Consider the following 22,343-nt stretch of genomic DNA (forward strand, 5'->3'; position numbering starts at 1 on the left):
AGTGAAGTGAAAATGGTGGCAATAAAACAAGAGACAACAAATCGAATCAAAACGATCGTTTCACGGGAGGAGGTGCAGTCGAAAAAATAATCAATGCATCCAGCTTCCAAGGGGTCAACAGCAAAATGCATCCGGGTCCAAAATGGGGAGTTACCATAAAACTCATTTACACTTACGATTGCAGATTTGTACGATTGGTTTTGGTGCCCAGGATTGAAAGGGAACGATGGGGACAGCTTTGCAGCTGCAACAACCAAATTGGTGGATTTTTAATTCCTTCATTCGGCCCTTCCTCCATTGCGAACGAATGCCATCATCAGCACCAGCATTAAGAGGCTATGTCATAAACCACCGCGAAAAAGGATCGCATACGAGACGCAGCATTATTTTGTGCGTCAGTTGATGATGTTGACATAGGAGAGAAAGGGGAAGGGGAGGGGAGCATAGGGTGAAAGCCAAACAAACCGAAGAGAGAGAAAAAAAAAGAAATAAATCAACTCGTCGCGACTGTCGCCAAACAGTCGGAAAGCCCTGAAGTCAGAAGGTTGCATCCAGCATCCACTTCGACACACATGCCCTTCCTAAAAGGCATCTCTTTGGAAAGCGTAATTGTACTCCCGGGTTCGATGATTTTGCAATTCTGGCCGGGTTCTGCATTTGGTGATGGCGCGATATGTTTCACCCGAAGCACGAAGTTTGTTGTCCAATGTTTATAACTTGGGATTTCCAAAATTAAAAACACAAAACCAGCATGTCCAGGAAACAGGAAAAGATGCTTGACTGACAAAGATCTGTAACGTCGAATGACTCATTGGGTTTTAGCTATTAGAGATAATACGAGATTTCTTCATACTAGTGAGTGCTTTTGTTTACTTGATGAAAAATCTTCATTTCGGGATGCTTCAAAAAATGCTGTCATTGCATTGCACATATACTCATTTTTCCTTTTCGTTGAGTTCTTTTATTTTCTCCTACCCAGTAAGAACAATGTTGGCATTCACGTTCGCCATTTTTGTACCACTCGCCACAAGCATAGCATCAGTTTCGCCGAATGGCAGCAATTTGAATTCAATTTTACACGTCGCAAAGAAAGAATGAGGAACACAATGAAACACTTTCTTTCTTCCAACCCCCAAAAAAAAAAGGAGGGCATGGGAGATGATGTCAAGGGCTTCGCAGGGAGAGAACACCGTCGGGGTGGGCGGGGTATCCCATTTAGCTTGTAATTTCATTCCAATTCAGATCATTTATTACCATGCTTTCAAGCGAACCGCCGCACGATGCACCGTCCACCGGACGAGTCCGCGAACGGTCAGCGAAAGTCAAGCGCATATAAAAAATATGTAATTCACACAAAAAATTCCATTCCAACAAACGGGAAATGGGAAAGAAAAGAAGTATTTTTTAATCAAATGAGAAGGAATTTGATTTATTTATGGATTTTAAATAAAACGTAATTTTCGAACAATAAAACAGTACCAGAAAAAGTAGAAAGTAGCATTAAATAATGTTGTCCTTCCATCCAGCCACAATCCTAATCGGTAAATAAACAATTAGTATCGATAAACCAAACACTACGAATGTTGCAAAACTACATTAATGTTTGAAATAAACTTTCAAGTGCAATAAAAAAGCAGCAACTACAGGAAAGGGCTATTTAAGAAAAAAAGAAGAAAATCAAAAGCCGCAAGGAAATTTGACCGACACCGCCATGGCGTGTTTTGTCGACACGGCCAAAGGTGAAAGAGTGTCAAAAACACCTCTTTTTCCATCCTTTCTTCCCCTACCTCCCCGCCCTTTATCGAACTCGGAAACATTCGCTTCCCTCCCGGCGGTTATGGGTGGGGCGGTGATTGATGGAAAATTGTTTCACTGTGTTCCGTTTAATTGCACTGCATTTGTTTGCACTATTCGGCTCGCAAGGATCAGCCACAATCGGGAAACCAATCGAACCTTCACGGCATTATCTTTGGTCCACCCCCCTTTTTGGTGTTTATAGAATCAGGACGACCCGAAAAGTAATATAGTGAGAGAAAATTGAAAAAAATGCATCCAAAACAAATTGTAAAATGTGAAAGAGATTCCAAAAAAGAAAAAAAAAACAGAAGTAACACAGATTTGGAAAAATGGTGAGGAAAATGTGACATTTTGTTCGATCGAGGTGGGAAGACCGGGAAGGTGGGTTTTACTTGTTGCCATTCGCGATGGAGTGATATTTCGTTCGAACGCGACAAAAACGGTAGGAAACAAAAATAATATTCAAAAAAAAAACGTAAAGCGGCTGGCGGAAGCAGACATCGATGCACGAAGGTTTGAAAGTTGGTAGTGGTGGGTATATAATTTTCCACTAGCGGGTTTCCCACCACCAACCAAAACCACAGACGGAGGGATGAAAAACGGTGAAAAATGCACCCACGCCATTTCCAACCCGAACCAACAACAACCAAAAAAAAGCCCATCCAACAATCAAACACAGTGGACAGCAATAACAACAACCGGATGAAAACAAGTGAGCAACAGCAACATAAAAGGAACATTTCGATGGGCTTTTTCCCAGCAATGGGTTTAATCGACGGTTAATATTTGCCGGGCTCTTTTGGCCGCCAAAAACCCCGAGCGCCCATTCGCGAGATTGAACGGTCGTGATTGTTTGTGGTTGTGAATTTTGGCACAACGTTCGTTATGTTCTTCGCATTCTTCCGGTCGCCCCACCAACACCATAGTGGAACTGGAAGGTCAGTCCCCCTTTCCGCTGGCCGTGGAGTTTTCGGTGCGCTTCTGCGGATCGAAGGATGTAAAGAAGATCGAACGATCATTGATCCCTTTTTTCTCAGGCGACCGGCGCGAACTCTGCCGCTTGTGGCCGAACTTTCGGGGAACAATCCCATTTGACTCAATTTATTTTTTAAATTGGATTTCAACGAACCCGCACACACACCTTCGCGGCGTACACAGGGAACGGGGATTGACATTCATCTTCAAGATTCGCATCTCTCGATCGGTGTCGGATGGAATTAAGAAAATGGTCAAAAACGCCGACCCCGCATTTAAGCCAGGTTTTTTTAACGTGAAAAAGGAATAAAGAACCCCGAATCACATCGAATCACTTTTATGGCGGTTTTACACTCAGCTTCCCACAAACGCAAACACGGCATCTAATTGCTTTTCGGGAAGCGAGAATTTTCGAATCTAGCTTTGAATATCGATTACTGCGTCGTTGGGAACTCGATTACGGATGGAATACCATTCGGTGTCCTTCGAATTTCGCATTGTTTAAATTCGCTGGGGTCGTAAAGTTATTTTCCATTTGATGAAACCTCCCCCGCTCGCATCAAGCGACGAAGGCCATATTCCGAAAAAGAGAGCCGCGCTTGCTCTATAAGCACGTGTTTATGTTATGTCCGAGATGCGGGGCCCGTTTAATAACGACGACCTACGCGTATTTATAAATCGTCACTGGCGCGGGTTTTTGGTGGCACACAGCTGAAAAGCATGGACCACCGCCAAATCGTAGCAATATCGACCAAAGATCGGCTTAAGCATTAGATTAATGATCGTACAAACAAATGTTGGCGGTTCGTGTAAAATAAACACACCATTCGATCTTCTTGGATGATGAGACCAGCAGGCCCCCAAAGGACCACAAATGTTTTGACTGGACATAATTTATTCTCGCAAATGATCGCGTCACGCAACGTTCGCTGTTGCAGCTTCCACCGAGAGCCCGGAGCCGAGAAATTCATTTTCCTAAACCACCCTCCCGTTTGATGTTCAGGCACATTTGCAAAGGTCGATTGCGATGCAATTTGGCATCACTAGTAACGATTAGTTGCGGGGCACTATTTCTGATAAGAGAAATTTAGCTGCGCTTGGCTGACTGATGGTCATTACCCACAAAAAAAAAAAAAGAAAACCAAAGGTGATCGGGTCAGATTCATTAAAAAGGCATTAGATGTGACTCGCTACGGATAGGTTGTTCTCTTATCTCACTCTGCATTCACTTGTGACTACGTTGTTCGTTGAACGAGAGGCTCATGAGCCTTGGTTGATACTGATGTTAGTCGCTAACCTACCAATGTTTTACAAGTAACCAATGATGCTTTCTTAGTCAAACACTTTTGGCTCTAGATCAGGGGTCGGCAAAGTCCAGCCAGCCAACAGATTTGATTCGGCCCTTAAGAAAATGTAAGTGCTTCATACAAAAAAAAACCCATCTCAATTTTTACCGGATTTGTTCATGATGTAAGGTTTGTTTTCTTAAAAAAACTGAAGATTAACGTTGTTGAACGGGGTGTTTCTGTTAAAAATTTAAAATTCAACGAAAATAAGTATGTTGAACAAAAATTTAACAATAACATTTGAAACTTTAATATTTTAAAATTTAATACTCCATTCAAAAGGGTTGAAAACATTAAATCAACGTTGAATATATCCGGCCCGCACTTTCGGTTACCTTTCAATCATCTGTCTTTTTTTTGGAAATGTATGCCGACCCCTGCTCTAAATGAAACAAGCCAATAGAAAATATATAATTTAGCTTATTCATAACAATAACCTTTAAATCATGATACCCAATTTTTTAAACAAATCTGTCAAAAGCAAAAACCCATTACAACGTAAAGAGAATATTGCAAGAAATAAAAATTAATGTCTTAGAGGTTACAATTATTTAAAAACAATTATTAAATGCAAATCATTCGCATGCGTTACTGAATGCTTTATAAGAGCACCATTTTTGACCTTGTTAATACTGCGAACTCAAGTATTTAATGTATGAAAACCTTTTGTTGTTGTTAAATGTTATGTGTTTTTTTCCACACATTTCTCTCACAAAAATTCCCTTCATGTATTAAAACAACTAAATAAAATGTAAAATTAGGCAAATGAAACAAAGGGAAGCATGCAAGACCTTCTAAACAGTACAAATAGTATAAATCAACAAACTCAATTGTTTGTACGTATGTTTTGTTAATGTTACTTGTTACTTTATTTAAATCCGTTTTTTATTTCAAAGTGGGATAGTTCCTTTTACTTATTCTGTAATAATATCACATGTTGATGATGTTTCTTATGGCCAATAGGCATAAAAAAGAAGATGCATATGAAGAAACAATGCCAAAAATCCATTTCCATCGCCTTCGTCTCACAATGGTACTTCTTCTCCATCGAAATAAATCTACGAAAAGCAAATAAAAAAAAACACAACAACAGAACGAAAAATAATAATAATCTCCAGACCTAACACGGCCATGACACCAATTTGGATTTCTTTCACCTTCTGCTCGACCGATTTGCGCCGCCTCCGGGACGCTGGCCGGCCTCTGCCGTGGGCTGCTAACCTCGATTCGAGTCGCATTTCTGGGCAACAAGTACGCCGACCCCCGAGAGAAGCACCCGGTCGACTCTCTCCGGTCCGTTCGAATCGACGAGACTCAAAGTTGGAGACGGCGGTTTCGTTCGGGGGGTGGCGGGAAAATCGGGAGGGAACTTTCTCCCGGTCCGTTGTCCTTGTTTCGGGTGGCTCGAAAAACCGGTCACTTTTCCGACCGGCCGGCCGGGCAGGATTGGTGGTGGAAAACCCCAACCAAGGGCGACCCCGAAGGAAGAAGCGAACGGGAGAACATTTCCTCGATCGATGTTTGGCATTCGGTCTCGTCGGCTGGCGCGACATCTTCCTACATTCACCCGGATTGTCTTTTTGTTTTTTTTGTCCCTCCAGTGCCTTAGTTTTTCGTTCCAAACCTATCTCCATTCCTATCGGAGTCTCGTGGCCGTGCGTCGTCGTCGTCGTCGTCGTCGTCGGACGGGATGGAATTTACTTTCGTCCGATTCAGCGTTTTGTGGCCCATTTTTTCCCTTCGAGTACGAGTCTCGGGCGCCTACCGTTCCGCAACCTCAGCAGATTGCAGCGAGCGTGTGTTGGTCCGATGCCTGCAGAACACGCCTTTTCTCGCACTCTCCCATATTGGACCCAAGCTGGAACGAACGTACACGGAAGACAGTCAGCCGTGCAGCAGCAGCTTAACCTTGCTGATGGTGAAAGCAAAAAAACATAGCCGAGCACTCCAACCAAACCAAGTCGGGAAAACACTGGTCGGGTCGGGAGCTTCCTCCACCCACCATCGGCAAAAAGCAAGGACGAACGAGGATATGGAATCGTCGTCTTCATTCATTTGCCGATATGCTCGCTTCGGGTGTTTTAGGGCATGGGGCCGGGGCAACCTTTTTTCTTCCTTTCTTCCCGTACCGAACCTATCTGACGGGTGGCTATAGAAGCCGAGCACAGACCATCGGACATGTAGGGGAGAGTTTCGGTCAGCTGTTGGACCATCCCGACCGTTCGAGAGCGAGAGTTGGGGAAGACGGAATCGACGGAAGCTTTTCACCGTAAAACTAGGAGCAAGGTCATTTCGTGACTACGATTTCAAGGAAACGCAAGTTTCGGTCTACTAAACCAGAACTAAAACTTGGCTCACGGAGAACTTGGGCTTAAAGCATCCATTAAAGAACACAAAGATCAGACAGAGGCTTCCCATCATCTCCCGATTTTAGAAAGGAAAAGATGTCAAAACAAACCAGTGCCGAGTAAAATGTGCACCAGAACTCAACAGGAACATAGTAGAAAACATTGAAGTACAACAAGTAGTAGTTGCAACAAGTCTCGGTCATCGGTTCGAGAGGAGTATCCGGATACTGGAATGCCACCATTGCCAGTTGTCGGTGTGCCTGTTGGTCGCTTAGGGATATGTGAAGCTAGGAATGCAACCATTTCTTCGCTGTGCCTTCAATTATGCATACGAAAGCGCACCGTCTGAGGGACACCGGATAAAGGTGGATTTGCGCTCGGGCAAAGAGAGAGAGCGAGAGAGAGACAGAGGGATGAATAGCTAAGCCAAGCGATTGCTCTTTCTACATAGCTATGCAAGCTAGGTTGCATGATGCGCGCCCTACAACGTACCAGAGGGACCAAACCTTCGGTGGCCTCCACCAGTTGCCGGACGCCATGGGGGGAAAAAAAGGGAAACGAAAAAGAAAACAATCGAACGGTTATTTCAAAAACCGGACCGGATTCCCAAGCAGAAGACATTGGGGGTTTTAAAACGATTCGCTAGAGCGCCGGCTTAGGCCGAGCTACTCTCGTTTGGTTTTACGAGAAAACTGCAGCAGCTGATGCATAGACACACGGCAGGCGGCAACTGACCACCCCTGAGATGATGTTGATGATGGTTTGTGTGGACGGATAAACCGGTTTTGCAAAGATTGTTTTATTTCTTTGCTGCGCGCTGCCTTTTCTGCCACACGCGCACTATTATTCGCACTAGGTTGCGAGAAGAGAACTTGTTTACAACAATGAACAGGAAACTAGGCTGGTTGGCTGAGGCGGAGGGCTGGAAGAATTGCAAAAAAGGGAATCCCTTTTCTTGGAAGATGTGCCAGCGAAACGTTCCCATTGCATCGGCGAGCCATATTAAAAGACGCTTTCGTTGGTTGGATTTCAGATTAAAATTTTTCAAATATTTCCCCGTTCCAGCAACGGGAAGAAACAGATGCGGGGAACGGTACGACATGCGAGAGTGCGATTGCATTTTTGGATTTTAATAATTTTAAAGGGCATTCCGACAAGACGAGGCAAGAAAAAGGGATACGACAAATAGTTTATGCCGGTTTTCGCGGGCAATTTTTATTTCTCGTGATGCGAAGAGAGAATTTAAAAAAAACGTACTTGCCCAACATAAAGCGCCTCCCCAATTGGAAATCTGCATATCTGGCGCACCCGTTGCACCGGCGGGTCTCCCCTTTCCGCTCCGATTCCCGCCGGGACGAAAGGAAGCAACGGAAGGAAGATGAGCACAATTGCGATCATATTTTTAAAAATTCTCCCGAGACCCCCGTCCCGCCGTTTATATTATTTTGATGAATACTGCAAACTCATGAGGAAACGATGATGAGCAGAGGACGAGGCGGCCCTTGGAGGGGCGCACGCATCGAAAATAAATCCTTCATCGTCGTCGTCGGCGGCGGCGGCGGCGTTGTTTTACCCATCAATTAAAATAAACAAGAACTGAGGGCGGTGCAGTGGAGAGTTAATGCCGTGGCACGAAAAACAAATGTGCGTCGGCAGGGAAAAAGATGGAACTTGTATAATTACTGAACGGAAAAGAAGGAAGATTTAATTTTTTGTTGTTGCTTTTTTCTTCCTCGGGCAGCATAAATATTGCTTTCGAATCGGCGGCGGCGGCGGTGGTGCGCCATTTGGAGAGGTAGCAAAGCAAAACCCTGCAAAAGCCTCGACGTCAGAGACATAAAATTTGCACAATTTTAATTAATGAAACGTGATATTTGGCGAAAGTTTGACAAGCAGTAGGGAGAGAGAGAGATAGAGAGAGAGAGAGAGATAGAGAGGGAAAGGGCGGCTGCCGGTGATACCGTTTTTTTATTATTTATATTATTAATATTTGTAAAAAAATCCATTGCTGTTCCTGCCGAATTCTCCACCCACCTTCCGAATGGAGGAAAACTTTCAAGACTTCATGCATAATGATCCAACTCCGACCGTTTCGATTTGTGCAATCCCTCCTCTCCCTCCCTCGTTTCGCCACGTGCAGCATATAAGGAATCATATTTCCATGCACATGTTTTGCGCACAAACTATAACTTGCCTCTGGCTGGGGGGAAGTTCGATGCTAACTGCACAACCCAGCCGGAGGAAAGCTTACATGGAACCGAAAGAAAACTTTCCCTACCCATCGAAAACAGTAAAAAGAAGGTGCAGTGTGTAACCTTTGGAAAGATTCCTAAAAACACCTCGGTGTGCCGACGGGGTAGATCATTGTCGTGTGCATGTCGGGCTATAACGTGCCACCAGAAAGTAACCATCATTAGCGAACACGAAAATAAACTTTGCACGTCCGCTTGTATGCGGCAACACGGCGCGTTGGATTATCTTACCGAAAGTACTAATAACTCTTTTCGCTGCTCGTACATCTGAACCGTACGAAGTAAGTACTCCACGCCCTTCTTCGGAGGATTTTTAACATCATGCTCTGCTCCTCCTGTCTTTCCTCGGCTGCCAAGGGCGACCAGTTGCATTCCGAACACAGATGCGTCTGGTAGTGGCGGAGCGGCACACCAAACGGTAATCAGGAATCATTTTCGTCGTCAGTTTCATTCGCGCGCGAAGACGCGAACAACACTTTCCCACGGGAGTGATTTCTTCCACGCGCGACGACGTCATTGTCATTTCCACCATCACCATCGAGAGCGCGATCGCGTTCGCAAGTAAAACGTACGTACCAAAGCCTCAAGTTGCCGTTGGTATGGCATCTGCCTGTTTCTCTGTCTGTTGGTGTCTTTTTCGACTCCAGTCAAGCAAGCACACACACACACATACACAAACTGAAGGCTCAGCGTGCCGAAAAGAAACATGATGCGCTGTTTCCCAGGGTTCTGGAGGGAAGGCACGTCAGAATGCGCATCTTTCTTGGTGGCCGCGGCCTCCACTAGTTGAAACCACATGCTGGTTGGCAGCTCTCCCTAGTCCCTACACTGCTGAAAAGGCCGAGGGCCACAATTTTCATGGATTTTGGATGGTTTTCTCATTCGCTCGTGTGGGAGAATTTTCTTACCCAAAACTGGAAAGCGTAAAAAGGCACCCTGGAAGAACCCTGTGTGCAATGGCTTTACAATGCACGTAACGAACGTTTTTGTTGGGTTTTTGATGGGACAATACAAGGAACTCGTACTGCAACAATCGACACGCTTTACCAATCTACCGAACATTAATACATCTTTTGGAAGCCAATATTTCCATTTATGCAGTTTTATTACTTCACACAATAGAATACGACTCTCAAACCACAATCTTCCCTTCAGTCCATTGCTATCACCGGGATTTCAAGAAGCGCTGCTTAAAGCTTTATTCAACTGTTTTTGCATTTTTCACGATTTAGAAAATAACGGGATTGAATTGTTCTCAAAACATGCCACAACAATTGTTTTACCAGCAAAATCGGACAATCGTTTTACATCGACTTAAGTTATCTTCATCCTCGGAGTTGCTAACGGCTAACATTTTACAAATATTAAAAGATTCTTTGAAAAGCCTCATATGAAAAAATAACGGGAAATTAATGAAACAAGTCTTGATTTTGAATCAGGCATTCGGACCCCAATTAAATTGCAAAAAAAATATTTTAATCATTTTTTTTATCGTTGGTTACTGCTTTATGATCTTGCTTGTATTATTTTTAAAATTTTTGAAATTATTTTAAACAAAATTTTTTAACAAAAAAAATGTTCTTTCTTCACTTTCTTCCCATTATTTCCACAGATATAACATTTGCACCAATTGTACGAATGTGTTATGTGAAAAGCATAAATGGCGGGTGAACAGTTTACGTTTAACATGTCTCCATGTGTTTATTTATACATTCACATTTTTGCATGTATGATAAGATAATTCAATAAGATTGTAATTAATTGGACCTGCTTCGAATGGGTTTTGAAAAATACTCATTTCTGAAGCCTTTGGCTCCAGTTAAGAAAACCTTTCATTGAACTGGTTTTGCAGGTTAATTCAGATTACAAGCGTAGTCAACTGGGAACAGTAGCTTCGATTCTTCTTTCCTGTCCTTGAAGATTTAGTTAATTCAAGTGGTTTGTTATGTCTACACCAAATGCCAATTTCCAAAGCAAGTTTCCATCACGTAGCAACGGTTCTTGATTGTCCTTTATATCTAAAAATGTCTTCAAACAGAAAAAGATTCTTTCATATTTCGAGCACTCTGGTCAACAGTTTTCTACAACTTAACCATCTCAATTCTGTGTAATGTCGATCGAATATCGATCAAAAGATGCTTAAGCATTGCACGGGAGGGTCTCACGGGCCATAGTTTGGAGACCCCCGGTATAGAATGATGGAACTAACCACATTATAAAAGGGTACGCAAATACAATACACTGCCAAATCATTCAATGGTAGAATTAAATTCGTCGGGGTGGGTTCACTAGACATCTACAATTCACATACGTAATAAAACTGAACGATTATTTTTCAGTAACTCACCTGCCAAACAAAGGATGCCACAGGGGCGAGGACAGATCGGTCGTGTCGTCCAGCCCGTTGGTGGTGCTACCCACTTCGGCCAGCTCGTCGGTGTTCAGCAGCCGCCTCTGGACGGCCGCCGGATCCAGCAAATGCAGGCCCGGTTTCACCTTCAACTTTGCCTGCTGGTGTAAGCCGCCACCCGCACTCCCGGACTGCTGCTGCAGAAGATGTTGCTGCTGTTGCTGCTGCTGGAGGAAGTTGTGCTGCTGGTGATGTTGTTGTTGTTGTTGTTGCTGCTGTTGTTGCTGCTGCTGTTGCTGCTGAAGGAACATTTGCTGCTGAAGCTGCTCGTGCTGCTGGGCGGTGTATAGGTCCATCCCGGGGATGGCCATGAGGTTCGCCAGTTTGCTTGAGGCGCTACTACTGCTGCCGCTACCACCGCCGCTTCCCGAACCGGACTGTTTGTGGAGTTGCTGTTGCTTTTCAGGCTGCAGCAGATTCATCAACGATTTGCACGTCACCCGCGGCTTTTGTTCCTCTTGGTGATGGTGATGCTGTTGCATCTGTTGCTGCAAAAGCTGCTGCTGTTGCTGCGCCTGCTGTTGTAGATGCAATTGCTGCAGCTGAGAGTGCTGTTGCTGTTGCTGGTGGTGATGATGGTGCTGTTGCTGCTGCTGCTGCTGCTGATGTTGCTGCTGCTGCTGCTGCTGGTGGAGTTGCTCTTTTTGGAGCTTGCGAGCGAGCTGTTGCTGCTGCTCGTGGAACTCCTGGAAGTTGGTCGGAAGATTGAGGAACGAGTTGGCCGCCACCGAACCGAACATTCCGGCAGCACCGAGGTTACCAGCTTGTTGCTGCTGAAGTTGCTGTTGCTGATGTTGCTGCTGCTGCTGCTGCAGTTTTGCCTTTTGCAACGCGGTAAGCTGCTGTCGGTGGGAGCTTCCAGAGCCTTGGTGTTGTCGACCACCGGACGCGGCCGCAGCCGCCGCCGCTTGGTTCATCAGGTTGGCCATGTTTTTGAAGCCACTCGGATTGAAAGATTGTTGCTGCTGGAGGGCTTGCTGTTGCTGTTGGAGGGCTTGCTGTGCCTGCTGTTGCTGCAACAGTGCCGCCGATGTGCGTGAGCTTCCACCACCGGGTCCGGAGGCACCGCCATACCGGCTGCTGTTCCCGTGCGGAAGCGTCGGTGGTGTCATGAACTGAGGTATCGAGAGTGGGTTGATAATGTTTGACGCGGCGGCTGCAGCGGCAGCGGCAGCAGCTGCCTTCTTCTGCTGGAACATGTTGGCAACCGCCGTAACGGCCGCTACGGAACGTTGCTGCTCCAGTGTCTTCGGGCCGATCACGGGCTTTCGGTCGACGTGAGCGGCGGCCGCCGCGGCGGCTGCAGCTGCTGCAGCTGCTGCCTTTTTCTGGGCCGCTTCCTGCTGCTTGCGCTGCTGCAAGTTGGCGGTAGTCATCGCTTCCTGAAGCATGGCGAGCTCTAGCTGACGCTTGTACTCCAACGGGCTGGTGGCGGTCGACGGTGGCATTCCGCAAAAGTCCTGGAACCGAGGGCCCATGAAGGGTAGCATGTCGGCGAGGCTGTTGCCCGTGCCGGCACCGGCCGCTCCACCTAAGGCGGCGGCCGCCGCAGCAACCGTGGCTGCCGAAGCCGTCGCCGGCAGGTTCATCATGGCTTTCAGCAACTCAGGCGCAAACTGTCCCATCTGGCCGAGGTATGGCATCCAGAGCATCTGGTTGAAAGCCGCCGTCGTGGCGGCATCGATGTCACCCGCCAGCCCGGACGCTAGCAGCGAACTCATCATCGGGTTCTGCTTGGCGGCCTGCGCCGAAAGTGTCTGCTTGAGCGTCTCCAGTGGGCTGGCCGGTGTCGTCGGAGTGGCCGGGGTGTGCGATTTCTTGCTGGACGGCGCTGGAGGTGTCGCTGCGGCAGCCACCGTGGACGCGGTTACATCGAGGGAGGAAGATTTGGACTTCAACTTCACCAGCTCTTCCTGCGTTTGCAGAATCGTTTCAAGCTGCTGCAACGAAATTACCAGTATGTCCGGGTCCTGCAGGATGTTGGGGAACGCGAAGGCTTCCGGGAGTCGAAGTTCCGGGCGTGTGGTAAGAAGCAGTGGTATTTCCCGTGCCGGTGATGCCAGTACCGCGTTCAATCGGTCTTTGGGCACGAGCAGCGGATCGGGAACCTTCCAGGCGGGATTGCCAACGAGGAGTCGAAGTTGTGTCAGTGGATCCGGATCGTTGCCGGATGTGAGCATCTCTACTAGGCGTGCGGAATCGTTCAGATTGGTATATCCCGCTCCGGCCGACGATGAGGCCGACGGTGTCGTTGGAGTTACCGGAGATCCTAAATGGCTAACGCCTCCACCGCCACCACTTCCTGCCATCGCACTTATCAGCGAGGCCACACTCGCACCGCTGGTCGCCGTGGCCGTCGTAGTAACCGTGGAAGGAACACCCGACGACAAGGAACCACCACCGGTCTTACTTCCACCGGTCGTATGCTGCTCGGGATCTGTTTTGATTCGCTTCGCCTTCGGTTCGGCCGTGTCCTCGTGGGCCGTCGCCAGCCCACCGACATGGTGGTGATGGTGGGAGGATGAGGACGACGATGCGGTGGACGAAGACGACAGTCGCTTCGCCTCCTCCGAGCAGCTCACCGTCGGACTCGCCGATTTCCGGCACTTACCTAGGTCAAGCGGTTCCTTCTGCTGCACGGTCGCGGGAGGTTTGCTCGTGGTCGTGGTCGCCACCGAGCTACTGCTCGTACTCGTGGCCGTACTCGTGGTCGTACCGGACCCACCGCCACCACCCGCCCCGGCGATTGCGCGCGAACTCTTGGCAACGGCGGCAACGGCGGCCGCTGCCTGAGACATCAGTGCCTCGATTACACTGGACGCGGTCGAGCTGTTCGAGGAACTGGATCCCGAGATGGACTTTGGCTGGAGGAAGAGATCGGGCGACGGTGGCACCGCCGGCAGTCCACTCGGTTGCGGGGACTGAATGGCGTCGGAGCTGTGCGACACGGGCCGCGGCGAGGGTGAGAGACTCCGCTTGCGGCAACTTAAATCCTTTGGAAGTTCCTCCTGTTGGCACGAGTCGGGCGATATCACTATCGGAGCCTCCACGATCGGGAGCTCCTTCGCCGTGGACGTAGTGGTAGTCACTGAACTGGTGGCACTAACACTTCCATCACCGCCACCACCACCACCCGGGGTAGCGGATGCGTCCTTCGGGGAAGGAAGCGCCGCCAGCGCCGCCGCTACCGTGGTGGTGGTGGTTGCCGCCTCACTACACTTGTTAAAATAGGAACTCGCGTGTTCACTTGCCTCCGTTAGGTCCTTGATCGTGATCGACAGTTCGTCCTCGAGTGTGGTAGTACTGGAGGTGCTGGTACTACCGCCGCTGCTAGAGGTCGTAGTAGCCGTCGACGTTGCACCGTCTCCGTTACTACTGCTCGTCGCTATGGGAACTTCCGCCGATTGTGGTTGCTGCGATGAGGCGGCAATCGCCGCAGGGGTCGTCGCTAGCGTTTGCTTCTTCATCGGAGGTGGCGCGAACGGATTCGGCAGCAGATCGTCCACCCCGTCGCAGTCCATGCCGCCGCCGTGCAGTGAGTGGTGCGTGCTGGTATCGAACAGATCCCCGGTGAGTCCTTCGATTTCTCCCGCCTCGTTGAACGACAGACACTTCGGCGAGGTGCTAAGGGATTCGCCTAGCCGCGAGATGATGTCGGCCACCGGTTCCGGCTCGAGCAGCACATCGTCGTCGTCGTCGTCGTTGTAGTCGTCCGCGATCGTGTAGATCGCACCCGCGGATGAGGAGGAGGTCGCGTTGCTGTTACTCTTGGAGACCTCCACACCACCTCCACCACCAGCAGGAGCAGCACCGGTGGAGCTAAGGTGATGATTGTCTGTGCAGCGTTGTTGTTGTTGTTGCTCTACCAGCGAGTCGAGCAGCTCGGCACCGGTCATCGTACTACCACTGTCGCCGCAGCTCGTTGCCGCCGCCGCTGCTGCTGCTGCTGCTGCCACCGCTGCCGCATTCAGCAGGTCGTCCGCGGCGGAATGGCCACCGGTGGAGGACGACGATGCCTGCAGCTCGCCCTCGATACCCTCGATCAGGTCACCAAACTCCGCACTCAGATGATGGTGATGGTGGTGGTGCAGATGTTGAAGAAGTTGATGCTGTTCCTGCTGTTGTTGTTGTTGCTGCTGCTGCTGCTGCTGTTGCTGCTGAAGGTGCTGCTGGTTCTGCTGGTGCTGCAGCTCGTGCTTCGGATCGTCATCGTCGAGCTCACTATCACTACTGATGGTGATGTGCGGTGGATGCACTTCCGCGTTCTCGGTGCAAGCCGATTTCGTCCGATCTGCACCACCATGCCCTTCCCCACTCGCCACCGCCATCCCTTTCGCAGTCGAAGTCGAGGACATTGTGGTCGTCGTCGTCGTCGTCGTCGTAGTGGTTCCTCCAGCCATCGTTGCTACACAATCCGGGCCGATGGCGCTCATCGTCGTCGTCGTCGTCGCCATCGTTGTTGTATTGCCATCGTCGTCGTCGTCGTCGTTGACTCCTTTCGAGCGTTGATCCTGCTGTTGCTCTCCTCCTCCTCCTCCTCCTCCTCCTTGCAGCGATGCTGATGGTGTTGGTGTACGTCGCTTCTGCTCGAGAACGCACACTTCGTCGTCGTCGATTTCCACGACGGGGCCGCCGTCAGAGGTGGCGGCAACTGCCGCGGCGGCCGCCGCCGCTGCTACCGCTGCCGCCAGTGCGGCCGTCTGTGTGTGCAGCAGCAGCAGTGCACTACCATCCGCATCCGCCGACGATGCGTTAGTGCACGACGATGGCCGCCGTTCCCCAGCTTCCTTCGCACGCACACCAACGGAACCGGGTGCTGGTGTCGCGGACGACGATGACTCCACCACCAGCTCGACATCGTCGAACAGCGCGTGGTGGTGGTGATGATGATGGTGATGATGATGCTGCTGCTGCTGTTGCTGCTGCAGCATGTGGTCAAAGGCTTCCAACGAACTGGGTCCTCCGCCACCGTCCTCTAGCAACTGCACATCGTCGTCGTCCTCGTGTTCGTGGTGTTGATTCAACCCAAGTTCATCCAGTGCAATCAAGTCCGCGTCCACGTTCGGGCCCCGTATATCCTCCTCGTCGTCGTCGTCGACACTCAGGACCGTCCCCAAGCGTCGACCCCCCATTGGCACATGCGCACCAGCGCCATTGTTGCATCGCTGTTGCACCGGGATGATGCTTGATGGTATCTGTGACTCGATGCTACCATCCATCTCCAACGACGACGACGACGACGATGCTGCCGCCGCCGTCATCGTGGCCGAGCTCGGCGAACGGCGGTTTCGTCGAGCGTTCATCTCCGAGGACTTCATCGCAATCGGCCACTCCCGGTCGGCCGTGCGTGCCAGTGCTGCCAGCGTCGAACCGTGCACTTCCTGCACATCGTCGTCATCGTCGAGCACCATCGTCGTCGTACGCTGATGCTCCCCTTCGTCGTCATTGTCCAATTCGAGCAGTTCCATCTTTTGATTGTTTTCGTTCCGTTCGACCTGTCGCTTATTGCTATTGCTTGTGTTTGGGGCGCCCTCCAGCTGCTCCACCGCGCCACCGTTGCTATTGCTGCTGGTTCTACTACTAGTATTACTACTACAACTACTGCTACTGCTACTGCTACTATTGCCCTCGTGCAGCTTCGAATGGAAGAAACCACCACTCGCCGTGGCCTCGCCGCTGGTTGTCGCACCGTTAACGCTAGGATGATTATCGCCGTTACCATTCGTAACGTTGTTGTTGTTGTGATTGCTCGTTCCGGACTCGCCGGTACAACTATTGCCTCCAGTGACGCCACCTCCCACCGACAGCAGCTCGCTACGCCGGCTGGCCTGCAGCTTTTCCTGCAGTTCCTGCAGTTGCCGCTGCTGCTGCTCGTGATAGTTCCTTATCAGCTCCGCTATCGCTTCCTCTCGGTCGCGTTCTTCCGCCGCCGCTGCTGCCGCTGCTGCTGCTGTCGCTGTCGCTGCCGCCGCCGCAGCCGCATCCTCCTCCACCGCCGTGGTCGTGCGTATCCGACCGAACACTTGCTGCTTCCGGTCGTCGCACGAGCGGACGGTGCCGTTCATTTCCTCCGGCGCCGGGATCGTCACCATCGTGGTTTCAAGCCTTTCCTGCTTTACGCCCAAGCTGAACGTCACCTTCCGTGGTATCCTCGTTAGGGCGCCGCCACCGCCGCCTCCGCTCGCTGTGGAAGTCCCGGTCGCTGTACTGCAGCTGCTACTCCTGCCGTCCACCAGCTCCCCGCCGTACCGTTTCTTCTTCTTCTTTTTCTTGGTCTTCTTGTGGTGCTTGTGATGGTGGTGATGGTGGTGGAGGTGGTGATTGCTGCTATCTTGCTGGGCTTTCGCAGCCAGTTTGTACTTGTTGTTGTTGTTGTTGTTATTGTTTGGTGAACAGCCGGTGTCCAGCGGTACCGAGCGGCGGCCACAGCTAGCGTTCGATGTGTCGCCGTCCTCCCCATCGTCCTCCTCCTCCTCCTCCGTCTCCTGACCACCCTCGTGGCCACTCTCGGCGGACGATTGTTGGTGGTGTGGGGTTGGCGGCAGCAGGGAAAACACGACCGACGAGCTGGTGTCGGTGCGCGGTATCGCCCGCCAGCTGCCCGGACCGGTGCGCGTTAATCGTATACGGTTGCGCTTGTCGTAGTCCTCGCACCGGACCTCGACGATGCGTGTGTCCTCCTGCTTCACGAACAGGAAGATGGGGTTTACACTAGGAACTGTGGTACTGTTCGTGCTGGCGGCCACCGCCGTCGGGGTGCTCGTTCGCGCCATTGGCGGCAGCTTCAGGGAGCAGGACGAGCTGCTGCGCGACTTGACCGAGCTGGCCCCGGGCGTGCTGGAACGGGCGCGTACCACGGCCACCGGGTTCGGCGTGGCGGTACGCGATTTCGGCCTCACCGCCGGTGTAGTGCTCGGGGCGGTTGGCTTTGCCGCACCGGAGGCGGCTGCAGCCATGGCACGTTTGCGCGCGATTGCGCCCGGTTTTGGGCCGCGCTGCTTCGGAACCTTTGGTTTCGGTTTCGGGCGGACGCGCGCGTTGAAGAAAATCTCCGGCAGGCAGAGCGTGTCGATGGTCCGATCGGTGAACTGTCTCCGCCGGTTCGACTTCCGGTGCTCCTTTGGTTCGAGCGGTTGCGGCAGGGGGTCATCTTTGGCGGCGGCCGATTTTCGGCGAGCTTTCTGTACTGCTTGCGGTGTCGGTAGTGGTGTTGGTGGTGGGTGTTGCGATGCAACCGGAACGACCGGAGACGTCAACTCCTGGCCAACACCACCGTCCACCACTTCTCGCTTGACGACGACGGCATGCTCCGCGCTTTCGACGACGTCATCGCATTCGGTTTTCACAATGGCCACCGCCGGTGTTGGAGGCTGCAACGTACCGGCCATCGTTGCAACGGACACTTCCGGTTGCTCCACCGAGGCAGGCGATGTGACGTTGCGTCGCCTCAGTATCAACTTCGTATCCTTGGACTCGCTGCATTCCCCTGCAACAACGTGCGCTACATAGTGTTGTCCTTGTTGGCCAGCGCCACCAACGCCGGCCGCAGCTTCCTCCGACCCAAGGCGATGTTTTCCCGCTTCGACCCCAACTTCCGGCTTCGACGACGATGGTGGTGGTAGTGGTGGTGGTGGCGGTGTCGTCTCCCAGGGAATCGTTGTGTCTAGCGAGGGCGTTTCGAAGCCCGAATCCCGGTCGGTGTTCGATTCGGCCGCCCCGAGCCCATCGCCCCCGCCACCCCCTAGGTCGAGGGACCGCAGCACTAGCTCGCAGTTGAACTCCTCCGAGCTGCTGGCACACCCATCGTCGCCACTCGTACCGCCCCCGCCGGCCAGCCGACCGACGTCGACGATGTTGTTGTTATGGTTGATCTGCTTTTCCCCGGCGACCCCACTGGCGGTTTCCACCTCCACGATGGACGATTTGTTGTTGTTGCTGGTGGTCGTTGGGCCGCCGGTGGCCGCAATCGGTATGAGATCAGGAAGGGCCGAGTGTGTCGGCGGTGATGTGGGCCCGCAACCGTCGGATGTACCGTTGAATCCGAGCGATCTCCATTGGGCACTAACATCGGCACTCATATCCGCGGTTAACCATTTCCCGTCGTACCGCACATACACACAAACACGCACACACACACACAGGCGCGCGCGCGCGATTTGACACGCCGCTGCCGCTCGCGGTGCCTCGTGGGAAACTCGTCCCTCGCCGCCTCTTCACACCACCACGCGGAAAAACACACCGCTTTCCCACCGCGTACTGTGACGGGTTGGTTGTTATTTGCTCTCCTCTCCGCAAAACACGCGACCAATCAAAACGCTGCACGCACACCGCGACTCAACCGCACTCACACAAACGAATGCACGCGCGCGCGGTGAAATTAATTTTCCTCTCCACGCAAATAACAACACAATCGTACACACACACACACACAGACTCGCGAGACTGCTGCTGCTTCGCGCATCTAATAACTCATTTTGTGCAGCATCGCAATTCAATCGTATACACCTTGTGTAAGAAATTTTCCTTCCATGCGTCGCGTTCAATGCGAGACCATTTGCTTCCTTCTTCCTTCGGCGCCCGTGTTTTCCTTTTCTTTCGGGTCAATGGCTCCTTCGACGCACTGGATCGGTACGAAAATTTCGATTTTAAAACATTCTATAAACGCATGCAATGGTCACTTTAAGTACGTTTCATTTCCTTTGCTTCAGCGGAGCGATTTCGTGTTTGGACAATTTGGATCACATATTTTCACTACACCTCATCAACAATCGAACATCACAAACACACGTTTACCTGTAGGGAAAAATAAAAAGAATTTAAGAAACACTTTGACGGTGGGAAACGCATGGATTTCCTTTCCTGCCACCCCAACCGACGGATGGGAGATTCAACGGTGCGGGAGGGTAATTTTTTCACGTTTTCCAATCAAAATCGATCGCCCGTATGGTGGAATGCCATTTTATTTTAGTACGTTTCACAAACACACAATGGGGGGCAATCACGGTGTTTTACGCGACGGGAACGAAACGCACTTTCCACTTCGCGATAAGAATCCCACCTCGATGGCAATGGCTTATTTCGAATGACGATGTTTTGATTTGCTTTTCCAATAAATTGAGAAATCTCTAAACGGCCACACGGACACAGAAAAATCGTGAAAAATTTTCCTTCGCGCGAGCTGTCAAAATCGTGTTACGATTTTTTTCTCTCACTCTCTCGCTCTTGCTCGCACACCACCAGCGTAGCGATTTTCTCTCGCGCAGAGAGCGACTAACAACTCGCGGTCCCCGGTTTGAGCGAGCGATAAAAAAAACATACAATAGAACCCACACAACCGTACGAGCGAACGCATTTTCCTTAAAACATTGCACTTGCTGATACTGTTGTTGTTTTCATCGCGGCGATTGCGTGTACTGCACAACTACCACCGTGTGCACTTGACAGCGCGATCCGTCTTCGCCGAACAACTGTCATTCTCCGCCAGCGATGGCGAATGACAGCGAAACCGCGACGTTTCGTGGCCGACGGCGAGACGGTTCAAATTGTTTCACGGAATTCTCTCCCGGCTCTATGTGTTTGTAGTAGCCTGATTTTTTTAATGTTTGATCCAAAACGTAGTCGACGCGGTCAATGGTTCCGTGAACTTTTGCGTAAAATAGTGTGCGGTGTGAGGCTCCATTCTGTACGTGTGTTTTGTGTCTCAGCGTGCTGGTGGAAGAAATAATTTATCTCGTTCCCTTCCATCTCCTACCCAGCGCCCCCTTCACACCACGGACGATGACAGTTGATTGGATTGATTTGGGAAAATCTCATTCCTAGGGGAAACCAGTGGGTGCAGGGGACTCGGAACGCACACTGCACATTAACGGCACCATTAATCCCCCGTTATGACGGCGACGGCCATAAATCATGTCACACTAGTGCGTTCGATTTTAAGTGCTCACTTTTGCTGCGACCGAATGCTCTTCCATACTGTTGAAAACCCAAATTCAACCAAATGGGGATTTTCCGAAGCACATCTCCCCGTTAGGGGTTCACTTTTCCTCTGGGAGGAACGAAACACGGGATCATGCACGACCGCTTGTTTTTTCAGCCACGCAAGGTTCATAAATCTCATTTTTAACAAACGGGGTCATTAAAACCAGGAACGATAACTGGCACATTGGCTCATTAGCACGAAAAACAACACTCAAAAGGAAGACATCGCCATAGTCGTTTTCCTGGACAACCCAAACACAGCCAACTACAGTCATTGCATTAATCGTGTTTCAACCACAAAACCGTTTCCTTTTGTTTGGTTCAATTGCAAACATTCACTTGCAATCTTAGAAAGGAAACAAAACAAACCATTCTTTAACATAACAACAGATACAAATTTCAAACAAAAGACACTTCCAGACAAAGCCAAAATCGAAACTTAAAAGACAATTGATACGCTACGACCCCAACTACTACGATTCGTCGCCAGGCAGGTGGTTGTACGCTACAATAATCGTTGTAGTACGCATTTCTACGAACGCCGCACTCCTCTATGGCACAAACTTAGGCGCCATCTCTGCTCCTCTTCTGTCAACCCAACTCGTAGGCCTTTATCACCCGCACTCCTAATTCCACCCACGAAACCAGCCGTAATTCCATAAACGCGTATCGTAATTGATTTTTTTCCATCCCGTTGTTGTGTTGTTTTGTTATTCTGTTTGAATCGGTATCTCCTTCACCCGCATGCATCGATATCCGCTCCATCGTTTTCTCTCACTCACTTCCGTTCACAAAACGATACACGCTCACTTCTTTTCTTGCTCTCTTTTGCCTCTCCCCACCGCTCGTCCACCCGCACTCCAATCCCATTTATTCTCCTACTATCAGCATTCATTCTACCTCGTGTGCCAAACAAATTCTATCGGTACAATTATTTGATGATGCACTTAGTATTATTATTACAACTGTTGGCACTAGAACGAAGCGGTTGCGCTTCCGGTGGCAACCGACTTGTTTCTATTGTTTCACCAACCTTCTACTAGTTCTCTTGCTCTCTCGCTCTCTCGTTTTGCTCTTTCGGTTTCACTGCAGCAATTTGCTGCACGCGTTGGACGCGCTTTTGGCCGTACATGCACCTCTGAGTTCACCGTTTCATTGTCCGTGCGACACTGACGAGCGAACGGGAAGCCACAGAGATGGAAGCTCTCGACGCGATCTTCGCAATACGGAATTGAGC

The 22,343-nt window shown here is 50.3% G+C and overlaps 1 protein-coding gene across 1 annotated transcript in view; it reads right to left on the reverse strand.

Annotated features, from left to right (window-relative positions):
- The window catches only part of LOC131285578 (mucin-19-like), a 29,749-nt gene extending 10,438 nt beyond the window's left edge, over positions 1-19,311 (reverse strand). Inside the window, exons 1-5 of the mRNA XM_058314438.1 lie at positions 18,002-19,311; positions 17,145-17,929; positions 16,406-17,072; positions 16,083-16,336; positions 11,066-15,944 (exon numbers count right to left, since the gene is read on the reverse strand). Coding sequence (XP_058170421.1) covers positions 11,066-15,944; positions 16,083-16,336; positions 16,406-17,072; positions 17,145-17,929; positions 18,002-19,206 — 7,790 coding nt within the window. The 5' untranslated portion in view covers positions 19,207-19,311. The remainder of the gene's footprint in view (positions 1-11,065; positions 15,945-16,082; positions 16,337-16,405; positions 17,073-17,144; positions 17,930-18,001) is intronic.
- Between the last annotated feature and the right edge of the window lie 3,032 nt (positions 19,312-22,343).

This window comes from Anopheles ziemanni, chromosome 3 (assembly GCF_943734765.1).
Source record: "Anopheles ziemanni chromosome 3, idAnoZiCoDA_A2_x.2, whole genome shotgun sequence".
Taxonomy (NCBI): domain Eukaryota; kingdom Metazoa; phylum Arthropoda; class Insecta; order Diptera; family Culicidae; genus Anopheles; species Anopheles ziemanni.